We start from the raw sequence: 23,752 nt of genomic DNA, 5'->3' as shown, positions 1-23,752 counted from the left end.
AATCTATAATCCTCACTTGTCCAAAAACAGATAACTTCCTGGGAATGCTGGGGACTGTTCATGTAAGATAATAAGCATGGCCTCACGGTGGTGACACACTCCTTTGATCCCAGCATTCTACAGGCAGAGGCAGGCAGATCTCTGTGAGTTTGAGGCCAGCCTGGTCTACAGAGCCAGTTTCAGGACAGCCAGAGCTGTTACAGAGAAACCCTGTCTTGAAAAACAAACAAAACAAGATAACAAGCTACATGATTTCACCTCTATACACAAGGTTGTTTGCCCCAACTGCATACGATATGCTTGATCACACATAGGTGGGAGCTACATAGGCAGGAACATCAGGATGTAAGCTTGCCCCTGATTAGAAATACATAGCCTTGTGGAGTTTGCCTTTATAAGCACCTGTCTAACTTGGTTCGTGGCCATTCTCTGAGAATCCCAGGTATGGACCTGGCCAGTGTCTACTGTTCTGGCCAGTGTCCATTGTCCTGGCCAGTATTGAATAAAGCCTATTCAAATTTGGCTCAAAAACTGTGCTAGTAGTCTTACTCTTGCCTGGTGGGATTAACACTGCTTCTATCTCCCAAGTGCTAGGATATGGATCAATCCCTTATCATGATATTTGATTTGCAAATATCTTTCCCATCCCATAGGTTGACATTTCTTTACTAATAGAGCCATTTGATATACAGAAGTTTTTAGTTTTGATGGAATCCAACTTACCTTCTTTATTGCTTGTGCTTTCATTATTATATCTAAAGCCAAAACATTGCTAAATCCGATGTTAAGCTTTCCTCTGTGGTTTCTTCTAACAGTTCTATAGTGTCAGCTCTTAGGTTTTCTTTTTGTTGTTGTTTGTTTTTTTCAAGGCAGGGTTTAACTTTGAAGTTTGTTTCTTTCTTGTCTTTGAACTTGGAATAGTCCTCCTGTCTCAGCCTCTGGACTCCTGAGATGATGAAAGTGAGGCACTCGCTCAGTTCCTGAAGTTTCTGTGTTGATTTTTAGGGAGAGGTGTCTGGATGATCTATCTAGTGATGACTGGTTGCTGCAGTCACCTAGACTTACTGTACCTGAATTCACTTTTCCCCTTTATGTATAGCAATTTTTGTTCTAGGAGGTTAAGTGTCCCAATATTTGGTGTGTATGTATTTACAGTTGTTTTATTATTATTATTATTATTATTATTATTATTATTATTATTATTATTATTGGTTTTGATGCCTGTCCTGGATCTCGCTCTGGCCTCGAACTCACTGAGATCCGCCTGGCTCTGCCTCCTGAGTGCTGACTTTAAAGGCGTGCACCACCGCTGCCATACAGAAGGAACATCTTTTAATTGAACACTTAAGACTTTCTGTATTCAGGACTACTACTGAAAAGTGTGAGCAAATGTCTCCCTCTGTGTCTAGAGGTTTGCTGGTTTACTGAGTTAATGCTTGACACTCTTGGTGAATTCTCATTTGTTTATTCTTCTTGTGCGATGTATTCTTTCTGGAACTCTCATGCTCGTGTGTATCTTTCTTCCTCTTCTCTATGCAGATTTCCTTTAAATATCTTCGGCAATACTTGCTGAGTGGTCATGGTTTGAGTTCATGTTTATCATGGAAAGCTTTTATTTCTACTATTTTAATTTAAAAATGTACTTATTTACTTAGTTATTTGGTTTTTGTAGACAGGGTCTCACTACATTGTCTAGGTTGGTCTCAAGCTATCAGCAATCCTCCTGCATCCCAAGTGCAGGGATTAAAGACAAAACCACCATGCTTGGCCAAAAAACAAAAGAGTCAGATCCTCTGGACCTAGAGTTATAGATAGTGAGCCACCCAATGTGAGTGCTAGGATCTGAACTGTGGTCCTCTAGAAAAGCAGCAAGAGCTCTTAACCACTGAGCCACCTCTACAGCCCTCCTCTTTTAGTTTTAAAGGATATCTTTGCTGGATATAGTCATTTGAACGACAGCTGATTGGTTTGGTGGCTTGAAATACATCAACCTATATTTTCCTGGTATGTAGTGCTTTGAAGTAGCTTTGGACTTCTCTTGCTGTTTCAGTATTCTTCCTGTGCCCTATGTTCTTGGCATGTTAGCTATAATATGATGCTTAGAGGTTCTTCTCTGGTCATAGAGCCAAGGATGACTTTGTGCTCCTTATCTTACTGCTTCCATCTTCCAAGTGCTGGGATTGCAGGTATGGATATTATGTCTAGCTCTCCCTTTGGAGAGTGTCCTTCTAGACATGGATATCCATTTCTTTCTCTAGATTTGAAATCTTTGGGGCTACAGAGATGACTCAGTGGTTAAGAGCATATGCTGTTCTTGCTGAGGACTGAGTTTGGATCCTAGCACCCATTGTCAGATGACTCACAATCAACTTTAACTGCAGCTCTAGGGAATCCAGCACATTCTATCTTCTACATGTACTGGCATACACATGGTTTATACTCTCACAGACATAAACTTGTGAATAAAAATACTTTTTTTAACAAAAGAATCTCATTATAGATAGATGGTTGTGAGCCACCATGTGGTTGCTGGGAATTGAACTCAGGACCTCTGGAAGAACAGCCAGTGCTCCTAACCTCTGAGCCATCTCTCCAGAGCTCAGTTGGTAGAGCATGAAACTCTATCTCAGGGTCGTGGGTTCAAGCCCCACATTGGGTGCCACTTCTTATGATCAATCCCCATGAGTCTATTAAATGGGTAACAGAATTTATTAAGATATAAATTGAGGAAATACACTCACGATTACAGAACAGAGTAGAGAGCAGAAGTAGTCCTCTGATCTGACCAAGAGTGAATCCACCTTGGAAGCAGGAGCAGGGAGAAGGGCATGTCATGTGACCCTTCTCCAACCCTTATAAGAGGTCACTTTAAAACATCAGGAAGCACCACCTCCTTTGGGCCTTATAGCCCAAGGTCATGGGCGGAGCAAATACCACTACAAGAGAAAATTTGGGTTTTTTGAGACAGGGTTTCTCTGTGTAGCCTTGGATATATTGGAAATCACTTTGTAGACCAGGGTGGCCTAGAACTCACAGAAATCTGCCTGCCTCTGGATTAAAAGCTTGTGCCACCTTTGCCTGGCAGGTGCTATAATTTTTGTTGAATACATTTTCTTTGCCTTCAATTTGTATCTCAGCTCCACCTTCTAGAATATAGATTCATTGGTTTTGTCTCTGTGTTCTAGACATCTTTGTTGTTGTTATTTTGAGACAGAGTTTCTCTGTGTGTCCCTGACTATCCTGGAACTCCCCCTGTAGACCAAGTTGGCCTTGAACTCAGATCCACCTGCCTCTGCCTCCTGAGTGCTGGGATTAAAGGCATGCACCGCTGCTGCTCAGCTGTCTTAAAGATCTTAAATGCTATGGTTATGATTTTTAAAATTACTATCTAAATATAATATTTCTTTAACCTTGTTTTCAACCCCTGATATTTTCTACTAGTTGGTCTATTTTACTGTGATGCCTTCCTTTTTATTCTTTCTTCCTTCCTTCCCTCCTTCCTTTCTTTCTTTCTTTCTTTCTTTCTTTCTTTCTTTCTTTCTTTCTTTCTTTTGACAGGGTTTCTTTGTGTAGACTTAGTTGTCTGTAGATGAAATTCTAAACAGTCTTAGTAAATAAGAAACACTGAGCCAAATACAGAGTTAAAGCCAAAGAGATCAGATCAGAGAAAGAGCTACGACTACCTTATCTGACCACCTCGCCACCATCGCTTCCCCCGGACCTTCTTCCTGTGTGACTTGTCTTTTTATTGCCTTTTTGTTCTGCCTTCTCATTGGCTCTAAACCCAACCACATGACTTCCTCATCACTGCCTGTCTATACAGACCTCCAGGTCTCTCTGGTTGGTACTGGGATTAAAGGTTCAGGTCACCATACTTGGCTGTGTCTTTGACCACACAGAGACTCTGCCTGCCATGTGATCAGATTGAGGGCGTGTGCCACCACCGATGGACTTCTGCTTAATGGCTCGCTTTTACCTCTGATGTCCAGACAATTTTATTTATTAACATACAAATAAAATCACATTTCAGCACAAATAAAATATCACCACAGTTGTCCTGGAACTCATTCTTTAGACCAGGCTGGCCTTGAACTCAGAGATCCACCTGCCTCTGCCTTCCCAGTGCAGGGACTAAAGGCGTGAGATGCATCACTACTGCACAGTGTGGTGCTTTCCTTTAACTTCATTGTTATTATTAGTTCCCATTTTTTATTTTAAGTTTTTTAGCTCTTTAGTTGATTTATTAATATCCTTGAGCTTTTGTAATTTTTGAGACGGGGTCTCATAGAGCCTTTTTTTTTTTTTTTTTTTTCCGAGACAGGGTTTCTTTGTGTAGCTTTGCGCCTTTCCTGGAACTCACTTGGTAGCCCAGGCTGGCCTTGAACTCACAGAGATCCACCTGGCTCTGCCTCCCGAGTGCTGGGATTAAAGGCGTGTGCCACCACCGCCCGGCCTCATAGAGCCTTTAATTCCCACTACTGTCTCCCAAATGTTGGGATTATAGGCACGTTCTACTATCTGGCTTCAGTCACCTTTTCATTCTCCAAAGATCCATGTTTTCAGTATTTCTATCTTTTTGCTGAAGTTCTTGTTCAAGTCTTGACTTTATCATTTAGGTCTTTTTTTTTTTTTTTAAGATTTATTGTATTGTGTCTACAGTGTTCTGCCTACATGTATGCCTGTGGGTCAGAAGAGGGCGCCAGATCTCATTACAGATGGCTGTGAGCCACCATGTGGTTGCTGGGAATTGAACTCAGGACCTCTGGAAGGGCAGCTAGTGTTCTTAACCTTTGAGCCATCTCTCCAGCCCCATTTAGGTCTTTTTTGTTGTTACTATTAAACAACAAAACATTCTTAGAAACTACTTAAAACCTTTCACCATTCCTTATCGAACTCACGAGATAGTCTGCACACAAACTGCAAACTTGGGGAATTTTCATTGAGGAAAGATGAGTCTACAGTAATTTGATCTTTTACAAAGTTACTGCAAGGGCCAGCAAGATGGCTTAGTGGGTACAGATGCCTGCTGCCAAGATTAATGACCTGAGTTTGCCAAGATTAATGACCTGAGTTTGATTCTCGCACCCACATGTTAAAAAGAGAGAACCAACTCCCACAAGATGTCCTCTGAACCCCACTTGTGCACATCTCCAATAAACATGTGTGTGTGTGTGTGTGTGTGTGTGTGTGTGTGTGTGTGTGTGTATATGGTTTTTCTTTTTTTTCTTTTTTTTTTTTTTTGGTTTTTCGAGACAGGGTTTCTCTGTGTAGCTTTGTGTTTTTCCTGGAACTCACTTGCACTTGGTAGCCCAGGCCGGCCTCGAACTTACAGAGATCCGCCTGGCTCTGCCTCCCAAGTGCTGGGATTAAAGGCGTGCGCCACCACCGCCCGGCAATATATATGGTTTTTCAAGACAGGGTTTCTCTGCGTAGTTTTGGTGCCTTTCCTGGAACTCACTCTGTAGTCCAGGCTGGCCTCGAACTCACAGAGAGCCGCCTGGCTCTGCCTCCCGAGTGCTGGGATTAAAGGCATGCACCACCATCGCCAGGCTCTAATTCATTTCATAAAGATGAATTTGAGGATATTATGAACCCCAAAAATTGTGGTGAGGATATAACATCATTAAGTAGTCAAGGAAGAGCCAGGCAGTGGTGGCACATGCCTTTAATCCCAGCACTCGGGAGGCAGAGCCAGGCGGCTCTCTGTGGGTTCGAGGTCAGCCTGGACTACAGAGTGAGTTCCAGGAAAGGCACCAAAACTACACTACACAGAGAAACCCTGTCTTGAAAAAAAAAAAAAAAAGCCGGGCGGTGGTGGTGCACGCCTGTAATCCCAGCACTCAGGGAGGCAGAGGCAGGTGGATCTCTGTGAGTTCAAGGCCAGCCTGGTCTACAGAGCTAGTCCAGGACAGGCTCCAAAGCTACAGAGAAACCCTGTCTCGAAAAAACCAAAAAAAAAGAAAAAAGAAAGAAAAAAGTCAGGGAAGTTCCTGAAAGGCAAAGCAGCAGTGATGTCACAGAACAATGGCTTCCTAAGAGGAAGGAACAGAAGGGACTTTCATCACCAGGGGAGCCAATTTTGGCCCCTGTTACTCCAAACTCAGTTGTAGGAGAGAAGGGTAAATATAGCTGTTTTGATAATTGGGCTTTGCATCTTCATTTTTGGGGAGATGTAAATAAAGCTCCTTTCTTAAGTCTCTGGTCAGCCTTCCATGTCTCATCTTTGTCCCTCTGGTCATCTTTAGGACTATTATCTGAATATATTTAAACTTGCTTTATAATTTTGAGAGATGGTCCTAATAGTTGGACTGGTGGCACACACCTTTTTTTTTTTTTGGTTTTTCGAGACAGGGTTTCTCTGTGTAGCTTTGCGCCTTACCTGGAACTCACTTGGTAGCCCAGGCTGGCCTTGAACTCACAGAGATCCGCCTGGCTCTGCCTCCCGAGTGCTGGGATTAAAGGCGTTCGCCACCACCGCCCGGCGGCACACACCTTTAATCCCAGCACGTGGGAGGCAAAGGCAGGCAGATCTCTGAGTTTGAGGCCAGCCTGGTCTATCTACAGAGTGAGTTCCCAGACAGTCAGGACTACACAGAGAAACCCTGACTTGAAATCCCCACCCACCCCCCATAAAAAATAAACGAAAAGAGAGATGGTCCTCCTACGTTGCCCTGCTGGCCTGGTGTTTACTAGGTTGGCTTCAAACTTGTGACAATCTTCCTACCTCATTCAGGCGTGTATTATGCTCAGTTTTTGAGCCTTGCCTTTTCTTTTCTTTTTCTGTTTTTTTTTTTTTTTTGAGAGTTACTGAAGACAGTTTATTAGAATGTGGGGTAGGTTTTCAACAGCAAAACCTTCACATGTTTCCATTTCTGGCTCTAAGCAGAGTACAAATATTTATTTATTTATTTAATTTATTTTTTAATTACACTCATGATATTCATTAATTACACTCATGATATTAATTATATTTGTGGTATTCATTAATTACACTTGCAGTATTCATTCAAAAATTACATTTATGATATTCATTAATTACATTAATTGTATTGATTTCTTATATTCATGATATTATGTCCTGATACTACTGTCCATTTGTGGGGTTTTTTCCATCACACAAAACAGAGATTCTGTACTTAGGAAATCATTGCTCTATATTTCTTTTTTCTCCATCTTGAGATAACATCTAATCTTTCTGTCTCTATAAATTTGTATATTCTATATATTTCATGTAATACAATTCTATAGTATTTGTCCCTTTTTTTGAATGTAAAAACATTTTATGTACAACTGCAGGAGATATAATACTCAGATAGCCTGAACATAAAAACAGGTTATAATTTAAAAGTTCAGGGTTATTTTAAACAGTAAAATATTTTTTCTGTAGAAAATAGTATAAATGATAACATTTCCTAATAAGCCCTTTTAAGCCAAATGATAGCCAACTCCTTTTGTTTGTTTGTTTGTTTGTTTGTTTGTTTTTTGAGACAGGGTTTCTCCATGTAGTTTTGGTGCCTGTCCTGGATCTGGCTCTGTAGACCAGGCTGGCCTCGAACTCATAGAGATCTATCTGGCTCTGCCTCCCGGGTGCTGGGATTAAAGGCATGCGCCACTAAAGGCATGCGCCACTATCACCTCGCACCTTTTCAACTCTTGAAGCCAAATTTGCTTTATCTGTCACCCAAGGATTTCTGTACCAGGAGGCCACTGGAAAAATTAAAGACTGACCTCAGGCTGCAAAGAAGTAAACCAGGTTTGAGGCATGCTTTGTCTATTTACAGCCTAGGATTAACTTGTTCTTACAGCAGCAAAGAATTTCCAGAAACTGTGAGCATGCTGCTTTCTATCCCTCAGTCCTTCTTTTCAAGAGAGTGCTGGACTGCCTTTAGACTTCAGAACACATTTGTAAATCCCAGAAAAATAATCCAAATGGAAATTTACGTGTATTACACAGTGATTAAAAACTTCAGATGCTTCCGAGCTTTTCAGAAGAGTTGATTGGAACAAGGTGAAGAGTATGGAAGAGTCTCAGAAGTCAAGCTGGTGAGTAAGAATGGAAAATGGAGAATATGTCAAATTTGTGTTACCTTTTTTGGGATTATCTGCGTCATATCTGAATTCCCAAATAGGTAGTTTGGGAAAGCACACCTGAATGTTGATAACCTAATTTATTCTGAAAGTAGCCATATCTGATATGTGGAGGCGTGAAAGCCCAGAAGTGAGATGGAGTTCAGAAGAGAATTTTTATACTATTAATTTCACGAGGAAAACAAAATAAAACTTTTTAAAAAATAGATCTATTTACCTAATATTTTCATCTTCCACTCATATTCACTTCTTGCGGGGAGAAGAAAGAGCCAAAGGAATGTAGTGAAGAAAGACAACAATACAGCTCATAGGAAAGTGGAGAGTACTTGCTAACAATTTCCAACTCCAGGGAGAAAATCCTGTAACCTTAACCTGCCCCGGAGTGTCAGTGATTAAAAAAAAAAAAGAAAAAAAAGAAAAAAAAAAAGAAAAAAGAAAAAAGCCCCCATCCTCAGCTCCACTCCCCCGAGACTCTGCTACTCTTCTAGATGATTCTGAAGACAGCTTCGAACAACAGAAAGCGCTAGGCGGGTAGGGATGAAGGGCGAAAGAGCAAGAATTACATGGCTCGTATCAACTCAAGGGAGAATAACTTCTTTTGGAGGCGACAGCCGTGGTAGCATTGACTATCGGCAACAACGAGCTTACGCCAATGTAGTCTTTTATATTCGCGTCATATCATTCCCGGTAAGTTTTGATATTATCCCAAAACTGAGAGTAGCTCAGACTGTATTGTACAGATTCGTGTGTGTATTTGGTGGCTAATGAATGCAAATCCATTCACATGGACCCACCACTTCCAGGCAGATTCTGGCCTGGGATTTTTATTTTTATTTTTAATCTCACTTATTCCTGAACAGGTCCTCTGTAGCAAATGCACCTTATTCAATAGGCAAGAATCACTGTTTAGTATCCGTCGCAGGGAAAGAACAACAGGGCTCACAGCGGAACTTTGCTGCGGGTGGCTCGTGTTCCCGTCCGGGTGGCCGGGTGAACGGGACGGGAGGGGGAAGCTTTCTGGTGCGGACCGCGAGCGGAGGCTGAGAGCGCCGCCGCCGGAGAAGACCGACCCTCGGCCAGAGCCAGCCCGCGGCGCCCGGGCCTGGCTGGCTGCTTCCCGCCTCAGCCGCTGCGCCGGCTCCCGCCGCCGCCGACACCGTCCAGGCGGGCGCGGCGGAACGCGAGGTCCTTCGGCCCAGCCCGGTCCGGTGCGGCCCGGATCCGTGGCACGGGAGGTGAGAGCCCCTGCGGTCCCCTTACTCCCTGCCGGGGCCGCTGGGACCGGCAACAATGGGGACGCGGCCAGGGTCCCCGGCGTGCAGCAGCCTGGGGCAGCCAGCTACTCCTGACGGCTTGGGCCTTGGGGGAGCTGAGTCCGACCTGGGAAACTCCAGTGGCTGGAGGCTTAGCGGGGGTCTTGGCATCCACCCGGGGATTCAGTGACTTGATATTTGGGGATTTCGTAGTCAAGGAAGGGAGTCGTAATTACCGAGACTTAACTACAGTGGCTGTGCGCTCTTGATGCTTGATACCGGCGCCCTAGAAGCTGACCATATCGTGGCGTGGTTTGAGTGAGAGTGGTTGTAATTCGAATTTTAGGGGCCTCTGTGGCTTGGTCCCTAAAGCACACAGGGGCGCGTCTCCTCCGTACCCCCTCGGGAGGTCTGGGAATTTATTAGACTGGGCTCGGGCTTGGGGAGAAGAGGCATGGAGAGTTTAGCTTCTCTGAGGTAATTGGTGACTCGTTCCTGGAAAGGCAGGAGCTTAGTTGGGCACAAAAGAGTTGAGCAAAGAGCTAGATGGATCCTTCGCGACTCAGATGTATTCGAGTTGAGTGGTTCTCAGGTAGGAAACTTGTCGCAGGAGTAGTGTTGGCTGCCTTGGGTTAGGATGAGGCCGATGTGAGTTGTGAGCTGGGAGGGAAGAAGATGGCCGGCAGCTGCTGGGGTCGAAGAATTGGCTTTATGTGGGTCATGGTGGCAGTCCGGGAGTAGAACAAGAGCACTTTGCAGAGTGGGCTTCCTGATAGAGAATGACCTCTTACTGCGGGGGAGTGGGTGACTCAGATCTGTGAGATTGCTGCTCTCGCAGGCGGATGTGGCTGACTGTGTTGGTGCCTGGACTTTGAGGCTGGAGTGGGTATTTTTTTGGGGGGGGGGTAATGAATTTGTTCCAGAGGAGAGGACAGTGTGGACCTTTCCTTCCTACTCCAAAGTCAAAGTGGTGGCTGTCGCTGGCAGTCATTTAAGTAAGGAATTTCTTAGTGGTATTTGAATCCAAAGCTTTTCTCTGTTCATTTTTTCCCTTTTCCCCTCTTTATTGAACTGTGACTCATACTTTGTTTTTAGCACTGTGGCTGTTGTTTGTAACGATAGACAAACTTAGACCCAATAATAATGTTGTAATCCCTGGAGCTTTCAGTACAATTCTTATAAATCCAAACTAATTTAAAAGACTTCATTAATTTGTTTTCTGTTATTTTAATATATGTAACTATAGAGGATGTGAAAAAAAAAAACCAACTTATCGTTTCTGCTGTTCAAAGTTCTTTAGATTCCTAAATCCATGAAATTTCATTATCTCTTACTGCTGTGAAGTGATTCCACTCTGTTAAATCTTTGTCATCATTTCAGCATCCTTGCTAACTCTCACAGGACATTATCCTAACTATAAGTGCTATCTGTCTTCAGTGCTTTTGGTCTGTACGTTGTGTTTCCATGTTACAGTCTATAGCATTGAGAGGCAGTGTGTAAACTCTAGCTGTGAGTCTTACAGCTGGGCATCAGAGCTTTGGATGTACTATTCAGGTAAAAGTTGGTGTGTTGTCATATATATTAAAGGGAAAGCTATATGAACAAAGCCATATCAGGATCAATGTACCATCTGAATTTATCTAGAGTGTATAGGATGTATTGCCTATTTGCAGGCTAGTATTGTGAAGTGAGAAGTGAAGTACTTGTGTACCTATACTGATAGTTCTAATTCTAGGTATTTTTTTTTCTTTAAATTTAAGAATAATTTCTGTTTTCAGGTGGTGGCAACCCTGCACTTGGGGAGGCAGAGGCAGGCAGATCTCTGAGTTTCAGGCCAGCCTGGTTTACAGAGTGAGTTCCAGGACAGCTAGGACTACACAGAGAAACCCTGTCTTTAAAAAAGAAGAAGAATTTCTGTTAAAAAGTCCCCCCCCCCCTCTCTCTCTCTGAGACAGGATTTCTCTCTGTCTTCATGGTTGTTCTGGAACTCACTCTATAGACCAGGCTGGCCTTGAACTCAGAGATCTGCCTGCCTCTAAAAGTTTTCTCTTTAAAAAAAAAAAGATTTGTTATTATTATTATTGTATTTTGTGTATATGTAGGTATGTGAGGGTGTCTGTGGAGGCTAAGAGGTGTTATTCTTTTAGGAGCTAGAGTTACAGGGCAATTGTGAATTTTGATGTGTACTTGTGTACCTATACTGATAGGGTGGGTGCTAATAATCAAACTCAGCTCTTCTGAAAGAGCAGTGCTCTTAACTGCTGAGCCATCTATCCAGCCAGGAGTTCTTTGTTGTTGTTTTTGCTTTGTTTTTTGGGGACAAGGATTCTCTGTGTAGCCCTGGCTGTCCTGTACTCACTCTGTAGACCAGGCTGGCCTCTGCCTCCCAGGTGCTGGGATTAAAGGTATGTGCCACCACTGCCTGGCTCAGAATTCTTCTTAAAATTCCTTTTTGAGACAGTGTCTCACTATGTAACTCTGACTGCCCTGGAATTCGTTATGTATGTCAAAGTGACCTCAAATTCATAGAAGTCTGCCTGCCTCTGCTTCCAAGTGCTGGGATTAAAGGCATGTGCCGCCATGTCCAGCTATGGTTTATTTTTAAGACAGAATCTCAAACTGTAGCTCAGGTTGGCCTAGAACTCACTGTGTAGCCCAGACTTCAGCCTGACCTTCAACTCAGGCAATCCTCCTCAGCCTCTCAGTGTTGTGATTATAGGTTTATACTCTGCAAGTCATTTATTCATGTATAAACTTATGATTTGCTGCCTTATCCCAGTAACTGTGTTAGGCAGCTCTAAAGTGATATTTTGACATTTTAATAGTGCTAGTTTACAGTTAAGAAGTAGCTGTACATGTATGAAGAAGTGACTCAGGTATAGCAAGGTTTATGAAATAGAGCAGTTAAGTACTCCCACTCCCCCAGACAGGGGTTCTCTGTGTAGACCTGGCCATCCTGAAACTTAACTATGTAGACCAGGCTGTCCTCGAACTCATAGATCTGCCTGCCTCTGCCTCCCAAGTGCTGGGATTAAAGATGTGCACCACCACCGTCCATCTTAAGTTTTAATAATTAAGTACATTAATTTTGAGTGATGATAATTGCTTGTCTTCATGTTTTCATGCAAAGAGCTTAGCATGTGTTCACACTGGTATAGGGTTGCATTATTTTATCTAAATATACCTGTTAAATTTAAGAACTTCTGTGGAGAAAAAAAAAACCACAGGGTAAAACATTTTGTTTCTGTGTGCTTGAGTTAGCAGTGATTTACAGATAATATGTATGTATTTAGGTTTTTGAGGAAGCCATCACACTCTCCCCTCATACCATGGTTTTGGGAAAATTGACTCTGTATTGATGGTTTTGAGTGTTGTTCCCTGTAATAACAGAAATAAGATGGAGGTAAGGCCCCATTTTTTCCTTCCTTCCTTCCTTCCTTCCTTCCTTCGTTTCTTTTTTTGTTTTTGTTTTTTTGACACAGGGTTTCTCTGTGTAGCTTTGGAGCCTGTTCTAGATCCTGCTGTGTAGACCAGGCTGGCCTTGAACTCACAGAGATCTGCCTGCCTCTGCCTTGAGTGCTGGGATTAAAGGTGTTCACCACCATGCCCAGCTAAGGCCCGATTTCTTATCTTTTCATGCATAAAATATAGACTACACCCAAGTTTTTCCTTAGTTAACCTTCATCCTAGTAAAAATTCTTCCTTTGCTCTCTTCTTTTTATGTGTCCTGATGAAATAAATTTAAAATCAATATACTTAGATCATAAATTCTTTTAAATAGCACTGAGATTTTTATTTCATCTGGCAATTCTTGGTCAAAGAAAGTAAAACTGGTTCATACATTGCTTTGAAGACAAGGTGACTACTTAAGTAATTTTGACTCCTTGAGTGACTCAGCTTCACTTCAGTTTGAGAGAGATTTCTTTCTTTTTTGTTGCTTTCGAGACAGGGTCCAGATGTAACCCAGAACTGCCTGTAACTCTGGATGCCTCTGTCTCCACCCACCAGTGTTGGGATATCAGGCCTGTGCCACATCTGGCTAGACTTTTCAGTTTCTTTAGAGGACCTAGTACAATGGGAAGAAGAGTCTTTAGAGTCATTCTCCTTTGCTGCTTTTGTTATTTTGAGATAGGGTATCTTATAGCCCAGGCTGGCCAGGGTCTCATGTAACCCAGATTAACCTTATGTAGTTAGGATGACCTTAAACTTCTGATCCTCCTCCCTTCACCTCCTGAGTGTTAGTATTTCAAGTGTGCACCGTATGCTGGCATATATTGTGCTGGGGATCAAACCCAGAGCATTGTATATGGCACTTGTATATAGCACTCTACCACCCAGATTGCATTCTAGCCTTTACTTTTGCTTCTTGCTTGCTTTTTTGCTCATTTGTTCTTGAGACAGGTCTTACTATGTAACCCTGACTGGCCTCAAACTTGCCATTCTCCTGCTTTAGCTTTCTAAATGCTGGCATTACTTGTATGCACCACCAAACTATTTCTTGCCTTTGACCCTGGGCAGGTTGTGTGTATGTGTGTACATATGCACATGTATGCATGTTCATGTGTGTATATGTGGGTGTGGAGGCCAGAGGTCAATCTTGGGTATCTTTTTTTTTAGGTTCTGTCCACCTTGTTTTTTGAGATAGGGTCTCTCACTGGCCTTGAACTTCCTTAAGTAGGGTAAGTTGATAGCTAGCAAGCCCTGGGGATCCTCTTCTTTTGCCTCCCAGTTCTGGGATTACAGTCACATGATACCATACCTAGGCTTTATATGTGGGTTCTGGTGATAAAACTCATGTCTTCATGTTTGCACATCAGTCACTTCACTCTTAACCTCTCTAACCTTTATAGGTTGTAGGACGAATGGAGATACAGGCATATCAGATGATCAGCGTTGGCTATTAATAAAAGGTAGTGTTGTGTATTACTGTAGAGGGGCTGCTGCCATACCACCTCCTCCTCTTTCCCTTTTCTGCCTCCTTTGCTTTTTCCTTTTTGAGGCAGGTTCACACTATAGCCTAGACTGGCTTTGAACTTGTAGCAGTTCACTTGCTTCATCTTCTTGAATGTTCAATTGCAGGTGTCAGCCACTGCACCTGACTCAGGAGCTGCTATTCTAATAGTAGTAAAATGTAGCTAGGTGCTTTGTAGAAGTGAGGGACTCAGTTACCTGGTCTGATGTGGAAGGCAAGAGCTGTCCAGTGTGCATCTGCTGGTGCTCAGGTGGGAGGAACTGTTGAGATTGTCTTTTTCTAGTACTGCTAAGTAGGAGTGCACATATAAAGCCCAACACCTATAGCTTTTTTCTCTGGCAGTTTCTGTGGCATGTCCTTGTTTGGGAACAGTGAACATTTCCAGTGACAGAACACATCTCTGGCTTTCTTCTGTTGGCTTCTGGGAACCTGTCTTTCTGTGTGGAGGGCTCCAGATGTTGGAGAGATTTGTCATCTAATTGGGCTACTTTGATAGAATCTAGCACTCTGTTCAGACATTTTGTTTTATTCAATTTTTGTCATTACGTGTGTGTGTGTGTGTGTGTGTGTGTGTGTGTGTGTGTGTGTGTGTGTAGAAGGACAGAGGGGTATCAAATCAGATCACCTGGCACTGGAGTTACAGGCAATTGTGAGCTGCCTTAGTTAGGTGCTCAGGATGTGCTCTTAACCACCTAGCCTCTTCCCAGCCCTCAGACATGTTTTTGATGGACCAAAGGTTGCAGGCTTTGTTAGAGAATTATTCAGTCTATTTATTTATTTATCTTTGGTTTTTCGATATAAGCCTTAGCTATCCTGGAACTCACTCTGTGAGACTGGCCTTGAAACTCACAGATCTGCATACCTCTGCCTCCCTAGTGAAAAACAAAATTCCAGTAATAATCAAGGGGAAAATTAAGGTGTGACCAGAATGATTTGACATAAGCAACCCTTAAATCCTCTGCAATCTTACATTAGTGAAATCTACTGTTCATTTTAGAGAAGTCTTCAAATTCCAGTTAAGAGTAAATAACGTTTACTGGCCCGGAAATACCATGAGCATCTCACATGTCTCTGATTGAACCTTTTATAAAGATTTTTCAACCTGGCCCTTCTTATCTTTTAGTTTCTCGTCTAACATAATGATACTTGCGGCCAAGTTATAAAGTTGTAAATGGTTCTGACTTTTTCGAGGCCTAACTGAACTCATTGTCACCATATTCAGGAGATAAGACTGTTTGACCAAACTTTATTGGGGAATTTGAAGTCAGTGATTATAAAGCTGTTCATACCAGTTCTTTTCTTGGGCTAATATTGTACAAATGCTGAATAGTGTGTGGCCAACTTTAAGGCTTGAGCCAAGAATTCAGACATCTCCTCTCTGTATTCCCACAACTTCCTGAGAGATTGAGCTCAGGCTCTACGCATGTTAGGACAAATATTCAACCACTGAGCTTCATCCCCAGCCCTGTTCTTTTCACTTGTTATTTATTTTTCTGCCACCTGCATCTAATGAAAACTTCCCTTGGATGGCTGTCTGTCCTTTGGAGGCATTGCAGTTTGGGGTACTTCTCTAACAGTCTTACTGAGTTGTTCAGTTTTGGCGTTTTTGAATGTGGTTGTGCACACCTTTAATCCTGGCATTCGAGGCCAGCCTGGTCTACAAAGCAAGTTCCAGGACAGCCAGAGCTACACAGTGAAACCCTGTTTCAAAAAACAACAACAACAAAAATATGTATATGTGTGTACACTGCATATATGCCTGGTGCCCTCAGAGGCCAGAAGATGGCATCAGATCCCCTGGAACTGGAATTAACAGGTGGTTGTGAGCCACTTGATGTGAGTGCTGGGAACCAAACTTGGGTCCTCTTCAGGAGTAGCAGGTGATATTAACCACTGAGCCATCTCTTTAGTCCAAGGACAGGATTTTTAAATTTTATTTCCCTTTTCTCTCTCTCTTTCTGTTTGTTTGTTTGTTTGTTTTTCGAAACAAGGTTTCTCTGTGTAACAGTCCTGGGTATCCTGGAACTCACTCTGTAGACCAGGCTGGCCTCAAACTCACAGAGATCCACTTGCCTCTGCCTCCCGAGTGCTGAGACTAAAGGTGTGTGCCAGTACCGCCCGGCTTCCCTTCTCTCTCTCTCTCTTTCTTTCTCTTTCAATTTTTTCTTTCTTTCTTCCTTTTCCTTCCTTTTCCTTCCTTCCTTCCTTCCTTCCTTCCTCCCTCCCTCCCTCCCTTTCTTCTTTCCTTCTTTCTTTCTTTCTTTCTTTCTTTCTTTCTTTCTTTCTTTCTTTCTTTCTTTCTTTCTTTCTTTCTTTCTTTCTTTCTTTTTCTTTCTTTCTTTTTCGAGACAAGGTTTCTCTGTGTAGCTTTGGTACCTGTCCAGGATCTCACTCTGTAGACCAGGCTGGCCTAGAACTCACAGAGATCCTTCTGCCTCTGCCTCTCGAGTGCTGGGATTAAAGGTGTGCGCCACCACTGCCCAGCCCCTTTTCTCTTTTAAAAATATCTATTTATTTACTTACTGTGTGTGTGTGTGTGTGTGTGTGTGTGTGTGTGTGTGTGTGTAGGTCAGTTGACATGTGGAGGTCAGTGGACAACTTGTAGGGAACTTGTGATTCTCTTACCTTAGTCTCCCTAGTGCTGGGATTACAGATGAGTGTCACAACACCCAGTTTTGTTTACCTTTATATCCCAGCACCTAACCGTTACTGGCACAGAGTAGCTACTTGGCAAATGTTTGTTGAGGAATTAAATGACCTCTGCTTCTGGCTGATCTGAAATCATTTTGTGCGTAGTGGTGTGATGAAGGTGCTGACTTGGATGCATCGGATCTGCATGGACTCTAAAGCAGTGCTCTGCGTTTGTATTCTAGATTACTAGAGGTGTCGCTTTACTTTACTAGGAAAATAGTGTTTATTCCATATCTTCTTCTTTAAGACAGGGTCTTGTTGTGTAGCCCAGGCTGGATTTGAACTTGCAGTTCTTCTACTTCAGCCTTACAAGTACTGGGAATAATGGCATGTGCTACCAAACTGCCTGTGTTCATGGGTTTGAGGGCTGGGGACTGTTACTTTTTCTTTTTGGGTCTTAGGTTTCTTTGGTAGCCAGTGTGGCAGCTCCTCGTTGGTAATGTTTAGATCATCCACTGGCTGTTGATTGTGCTAGGCATTTGCCCTCATTCATAAAAAGTGGCTAGTTTGTACCACTAGGTCCAGACAACTGCTGCGAAGCTGCCCCCTGTTTGGGAGTGGGAAATGAATTCAACAGTAGGATGTTGTGCTGGTGGGCTTTCTGGAGGCCTTGATAGACTCATCGCCACTGAACTCAAGAAAGAGGATTATTTTACTAAGCTTTATTCGGGAATTTGGATTCAGTGACTTTGGAACTGTTTGTACCAGTTCTCTGCTCAGCTCAATACTGAAATTGATAGATTGTTCTACGATGCTTCGGGTTCTGATTTGTTTACCTAGAAGGCACAGAAGTATGTTGTACCCCTACTCTTGATTATTAAAAAAATTTATCTCTGTCTACCTATCATCCATCCATCCATTCTTCCATCCTTCCTTCCTTTCTTCCTTCCATCCATCCAACTATCTGTTCAAGCACACATGTCATGGCACATGTGTAGAGATGAGAGGTAAACTCAAGGGAGTTAATTTTCCTCTACTTCCACCATATGTGTTCTGGGAATCAAACTCAATTTGTCAGGCTTGGCAGTAGGAACTTTACCAGCTGACCCATCTCTGTAGCCTTCACTATCTAGTTTCTTTTTTTCTTTCAAGTTTTTTTTTTTTTTTTTTCTGAGACAGGATCTCATTATATGTAGACTTGGCTGGCCAGGAACCCCTCACTATGTAAACCAGGCTAGCTCTTGACCTCACAGAAATCTGCCTACCTCTGCCTTCCAAATACTTTCCTAATGTTGGAATTAAAAGCATGTCTTACTACAAGATACTCTCAGTAGTAAAATACACAACAGCGTTTAAATTACTGTGATTTTCTGGGTGTAGTGGCATGGCTTTAATGCTATCAGAGGCAGGCATATCTGAGTTCAAGGCCAGCCTGGTCTACATAGAGTTCCAGGACAGCCAGGGCTACACAGAAAAGCCCTGTCTTGAAGAACTCTTCCACCCAAAGAAAATACTGTGCTTTAATTTCCATGGGTGATCAGATTATATAGAAATCCTTCTGAAAGCTGAGTGTTAATAAGCTTATTGAAACTTCAATAATGCAGTTACTGTTTTCATGCAGGTAACAAACATATCAGACTGAAGAAAAGAAGAAGAAAACATGAAAAAATAACTACAATTGGGTTTAGCACAAAAATTGACATGATATACAGAGGAAAAGTGAGGTGAAGCAGAAAGTGCTTTAAATTGACAACAGCTATTAAGTTGAAGGTATTTTTGTGAGCAATGTTGCAGTATTGAGAAGTTGTTTTAGTATAAGTTGGTAGCAATAAAAACATGGAAAATTTCAGCTTTCGCAGACACACTGAAGGTGCTGACACTCACTTACAGTTTGATGAAAGCGCTGAGGAGTACAGAAAATCCTTGCTTTCCTAAGTTAAGCATAGCCCATATATGTGTCCTTTTTGTTTGTTATGTGTTGTTTTGAGACAGTCTTATTCTATAGCCAAGGCTATCCTAGAAATCCTCTGGCCTTAGCCTTTGTGGTAGTTTGAATGCAATTGGCCCCCATCATCCCAAAGGGAGTGACACTATTAGGAGGTGTGGCCTTCTTGTTGAAGTAGGTGTGGCCTTGTTGGAGGATGTGTGTCACTGTGGGGAACGGGCTTTGAGGTGTCTTTTGCTCAAGCTTCACTCAGTGGGACAGACAGTTAATTTTCTGTTGCCTTCTGATCAATATGTAGCCAGTGCCACGTCTGCCTGCACGCCGCCATGCTCCCCACAATGATGATAATGGATTAAACCTCTGAAGCTATGAGCTAGCCACAATTAAATATTTTCCTTATAAGAGTTGCTGTGGACATGGTGTCCCTTCACAGCAATAGAAACCTTAAGACACCTCCTAAGAGCTGAACTTATAGGCATGAACTACCACATCTGACTATGTTGTACTTTATGGACCAGCGAGATGGCTTAGCTGGGAAGGGTTGCTTGCCACTGAACCTGATGACTTGAATTTGATCCCGGAACTCAAGATGGTCTGACTCTGCATGCATACTCCATACCCCAAATAAATAAATAAATGTTGAAAAAATTATATAGCCAGAGATAGTGGACTCATAACCCTGGCTCAGGAACATAGCCCTGGCTCAGGAACTCAATATATAGACCAGACTGGCTTCAAACTCACAGAGATGTACCTGCCTCTGCCTCCAGAGTGCTGGACTAAAGGTGTACATCATCACGTCTGGCGATAAAATAATTCTTGATGATCTAATATATTCCCAGGAAGCTTTATTCAAAATATAGAAAGTACAGAGAAGCCCTTCCTTGAAAAAACAAATAAATACCTGGGTTATGGTGACACACACCTTTAATCCCAGCACTCAGGAGGCAGAGGCAGGTGGATTTCTGGGTTTGAGGCCAGCCTGGTCTACATAATAAGTTCAAGGACAGCCAGGGCTACACATAGAAACCCTGTCTCTAAAATCAACAAACAAACAAAAAAAACTCCAAAAACAAATAAATAAACAAAACAAAATATAGAAAGTGATAGACATTGTATCTTAAACATCTATCATGTGAAGGTAAACACAGGCCTCAAACTCAAGGGACCACCTGCCTTTGCCTTCCTAGTGCTGGCTTTAAAGGCATGCACCACCACTGCCTGGTTAATTATTTTTTAATTTTATTTACATTGATGTTTTACCTGCATATATGTCTGTATGATGGTATTAGAGCCTTTGGAACTGGGCTTACCGACAGCTATGAGCTGTCATGTGTGTGCTGGGGATTGAACCCAGGTCCTCTGGAAGAACAGCCAGTGCCCTTGACTGCTGAGCTATCTTTCCAGCCCCTTGTCTTTTATTTTTGTAAGATAGTCTACAACTCACGCTGTAGACCAGACTGGCCTCGAACTCCCAGAGATCTGTCTGCCTCTGCCTCCTAAGTGCTGGGATTAGAGGCGTGCACCACCACCATCCAGCTCTTCAGTGATGAGGACAAAGAATACTTTCCACGTTCACCCAACCTGAGGAAGACTCCTTTGCGTTTTCTGAAGCTTTCCCTCTGTTTTATTAGTCGAGAGTGGCAGCAGGTAACTTAGTGTGAGAGCCCTTAATGGGCTGGCAACAAGGAGGACTCCAGTCACATGATACAAAGTGTCTTCCACAGAAGTATCTAATAGGAGCTTTTACCCCCCAGATGCCCACACAGTGGCATCCTGCTCTCTTAGATCAGAAAGGGGCTAAGCAAAGAGCTCTAGAATGTAGGAGTGCAAAGTGGGAAACAATAGGAAAGTTCTCAGGGAAGAGAAAACAGGGAATTTATGGAACTTGGGAGGTGGAGGCAGGAGGATCAGGAATTCAGGTTTCTCTTCCACTGTCTATGAAGTTCAGGGCATCCTAGGCTACATGAAACCTTCTCTCAGATAGGGTATGTAGATAACCATAATAGGACCTATTAGGAACATATATGATACCATGCCCAAATTTTATGGATAGGAGATTTCTGAGGGGTCCTCATAGGGGGAAGGGGGAAGGAGGGAGGAAGGTAGATGGGGACTTATTAGAACAGCTTAGTGTGATCCAGCTAGTCCACCAATGGCTGTCTATCAACAGAAGGTCTGAGAATCCAGTCCACAAGCCTGGATGTTTCAGCTGGTCTTCAGTGTATACACTGGAATCTCAAAAAAGTAGTCTGTAATGTCAGTGAAGGAATGGACTTACCAGCCAGAGCAAGCAGGCAGAGAGAGGGCACACTTTCTTCTCCCATGTCCCCTGTATAGTCTGCCAGCAGAAAGTGTGGTCCAGATTAAAGGTGGTTTTTCCCACCTCAGAAGATGAGGATTAAAAGTGGGTCTTTGAATGTCAAGTGATTTAATTACAGAAGAAAAAAAAACCTTTCACAGGTGTGCCAGCTGCTTGGGTGTTAGTTAATTACAGATTAGTCAAGTTGACAACCGAGAATGGATGGCTACCACACACGGTGAGCATCTTGAAACTGAAAGAAGTCCTCACAGTAACTCATAGAAGATGGCCATGATAGTAGTTCTCTCTCCCCATCCTTCTTTCCTTCAAAAAATTATTTTCATCTTTTGAGACAAGATTTTGCTATGTAATCCAGGCTAGCCCAGACTTGGTCTTCCTTTCTCAGCCTCCTCGGTGTTGGGACTATAGACATGTGCCACCATACCTGGCTTATTTCCATCTCCGAGATGAGGAAATAAGCATAAAGAGACTTAGTCACTTGGGAAATATCCCTGTTTTACTTCTGGCTGGTATAACAAAATGCCATCAATTAGGGAAACACATTTATTCTCAAGTTCTGGAGGGTGGTTTTCCAGAGTGGGAATACTGTATGATTTGATCCTTGGTAGCAGTTCTCACTCTGGTTTTCAGGTGATACCTTCTTACTGTACCCTCCAACAGTAGATAAAGAGATCATCCCTTGATGTTTCTTTTAAAGTACCACTTTATTTAATGAAGGCTTGTACCTTTGTGTACCAGTTACCTCCCAAATGTTCCATCTTCAAATACATCTGAAGGTATTAAAGATTCAATGTAAAAACATGAGAGTTGGGACTGGAGAGATGGCTCAGCAGTTAAAAATACTTACTACTCTTGCAGAGGACCAGGGTTCAGTTTCCAGCACCTACATCAGATGGTCCAAAACCTCCCGTAACTCCAAGAGTATCTGATGCCCTCTGGCTTCTTTGGACACCTGCATACAGGGGGTACACATAAACTCATGCAGGCACCTATACATATACATATATGTATTTAAATTTTGAGGGTATAGGGCTAGAGAGATGGCTCAGAGGTTAAGAACACTGGCTGTTTTTCTAGAGGTCCTGAGTTCAAATCCCAGCAACCACATGATGGCTCACAACCATCTGTAATGAAATCTGGTGCCCTCTTTTGGCATGCAGGAATACATGCAGGTAGGACATTGTATACATAATAAATAAATAAATCTTAAAAAATTATTTTTTGAGGGTTGAAGGACACAAAAACATTCAACTGTTTCATTCATTATTGGTAGTAATGGGATCTATGTTTTCAGTGACCCCAGATTCTGACACACTTAGAAACAGTCTTCAGCCATTGGAACCCCAGGCCTATGTGCTGTCACTCTCTCTAGTTCCAGTGACTCTCCCGTCTAATATACTTAGATTCTGTAGAGTTTGACCCTTGCTGATGCCTTTCTCGGAAACATACTCTGGTCTCATTCTCTGCTTCCCTCTGTGAAGACTCCTTTTCTTCATTTCTGGGTTAGCTCCCTCCTGACTGTCGTCTTTTTACCATCTACCCTCCTGAATATCTTCCAGCACTTGAGGCTTTGGCCACCAGAATATAGTGAGAACGCCCAAATCTCTGACCCCAGTCTGTTTTTTAGTTGCCCGTTTGTCATTTCAGTGTTAGCAATACTGTTACCAGCTTGTTGTTCAAGTTGGAAGCCAGGGTCATAGAAAGAAGCTTAGGTTTTGGAGCTGTAAGTCTGTCAGAATTACATTCTACTATTCCCTACCTCTGTATATTTGAGGCAAGTCACTTAATCTCTTTCAACCATAGATTCCTTTTCTTTGGAATGACAATAATAGTACTTCCATGCTGGTATTGTGAACATTCAGTGGAAGAATATGATAAGGCACTTGACAATTTGATGACTATTTATGGGACCCTTGCTATATTCCAGAAGTGTGGATGCTGGGACTTAGTGATGAGCAAGTCTCATAGGGCTCCACTGGCCATTGAGTCTTATGGTTTTATTTACTTAGTCCCTGATGTTCTTTTTGCCCTTCTCATTGATGTTATTAGAATTCAAGGTCTCATCACTTTGTGCCCAGATGGCCACACAGCTTTCTACCTAATTTCCCTGCCTTCACATAGACACCAGAGTTTTTTTTTTTTTTTTAATTGAAAATTCATATGAAGCCACTTGCCTGTTTGAGATCCTTCTGTGGTTTCAGAAGGAACAAATGGATTGTGGGGAGGATTTTGTGTATACAGTTATGGGAGGATATACTGAGCTTAAGAGCTCACTGGCATAGTTGTTGAAGCTGCCAGAGGCACAGACAGACAAGTGGAACTAAGAGCTGCACATTTGCTGTCCTTGTTCAAGACAAAGCTCGGGCTCCTTAGCAAGTGCCCAGGATATGTACAGTCAGAATCTCCTGTGATGCCCTCTGTTATTCTCCATTCTTCTCTACCTTCAAGGAACAGTACTTCTGTGTATGCTGTCGTTCCTAGTTCCTCCCCTCTTCAGAGCTCTGGATGGTCTGAGTATCCAGCTCACATAGTGGAATTGT

General features: G+C 42.6%; 1 protein-coding gene across 1 annotated transcript in view; it reads left to right on the top strand.

Annotated features, from left to right (window-relative positions):
* Positions 1-8,625: 8,625 nt before the first annotated feature.
* LOC131915684 (uncharacterized) overlaps positions 8,626-23,752 on the top strand; it is a 63,549-nt gene continuing 48,422 nt past the window's right edge. Inside the window, exons 1-2 of the mRNA XM_059269086.1 lie at positions 8,626-8,775; positions 9,169-9,323. Coding sequence (XP_059125069.1) covers positions 8,626-8,775; positions 9,169-9,323 — 305 coding nt within the window. The remainder of the gene's footprint in view (positions 8,776-9,168; positions 9,324-23,752) is intronic.

The sequence above is a fragment of the Peromyscus eremicus genome, chromosome 7, assembly GCF_949786415.1.
Source record: "Peromyscus eremicus chromosome 7, PerEre_H2_v1, whole genome shotgun sequence".
Lineage (NCBI taxonomy): Eukaryota > Metazoa > Chordata > Mammalia > Rodentia > Cricetidae > Peromyscus > Peromyscus eremicus.
The sequence above is the reverse complement of the archived record's forward strand: the minus strand, read 5'-3'. Positions and strand labels throughout refer to the sequence as shown.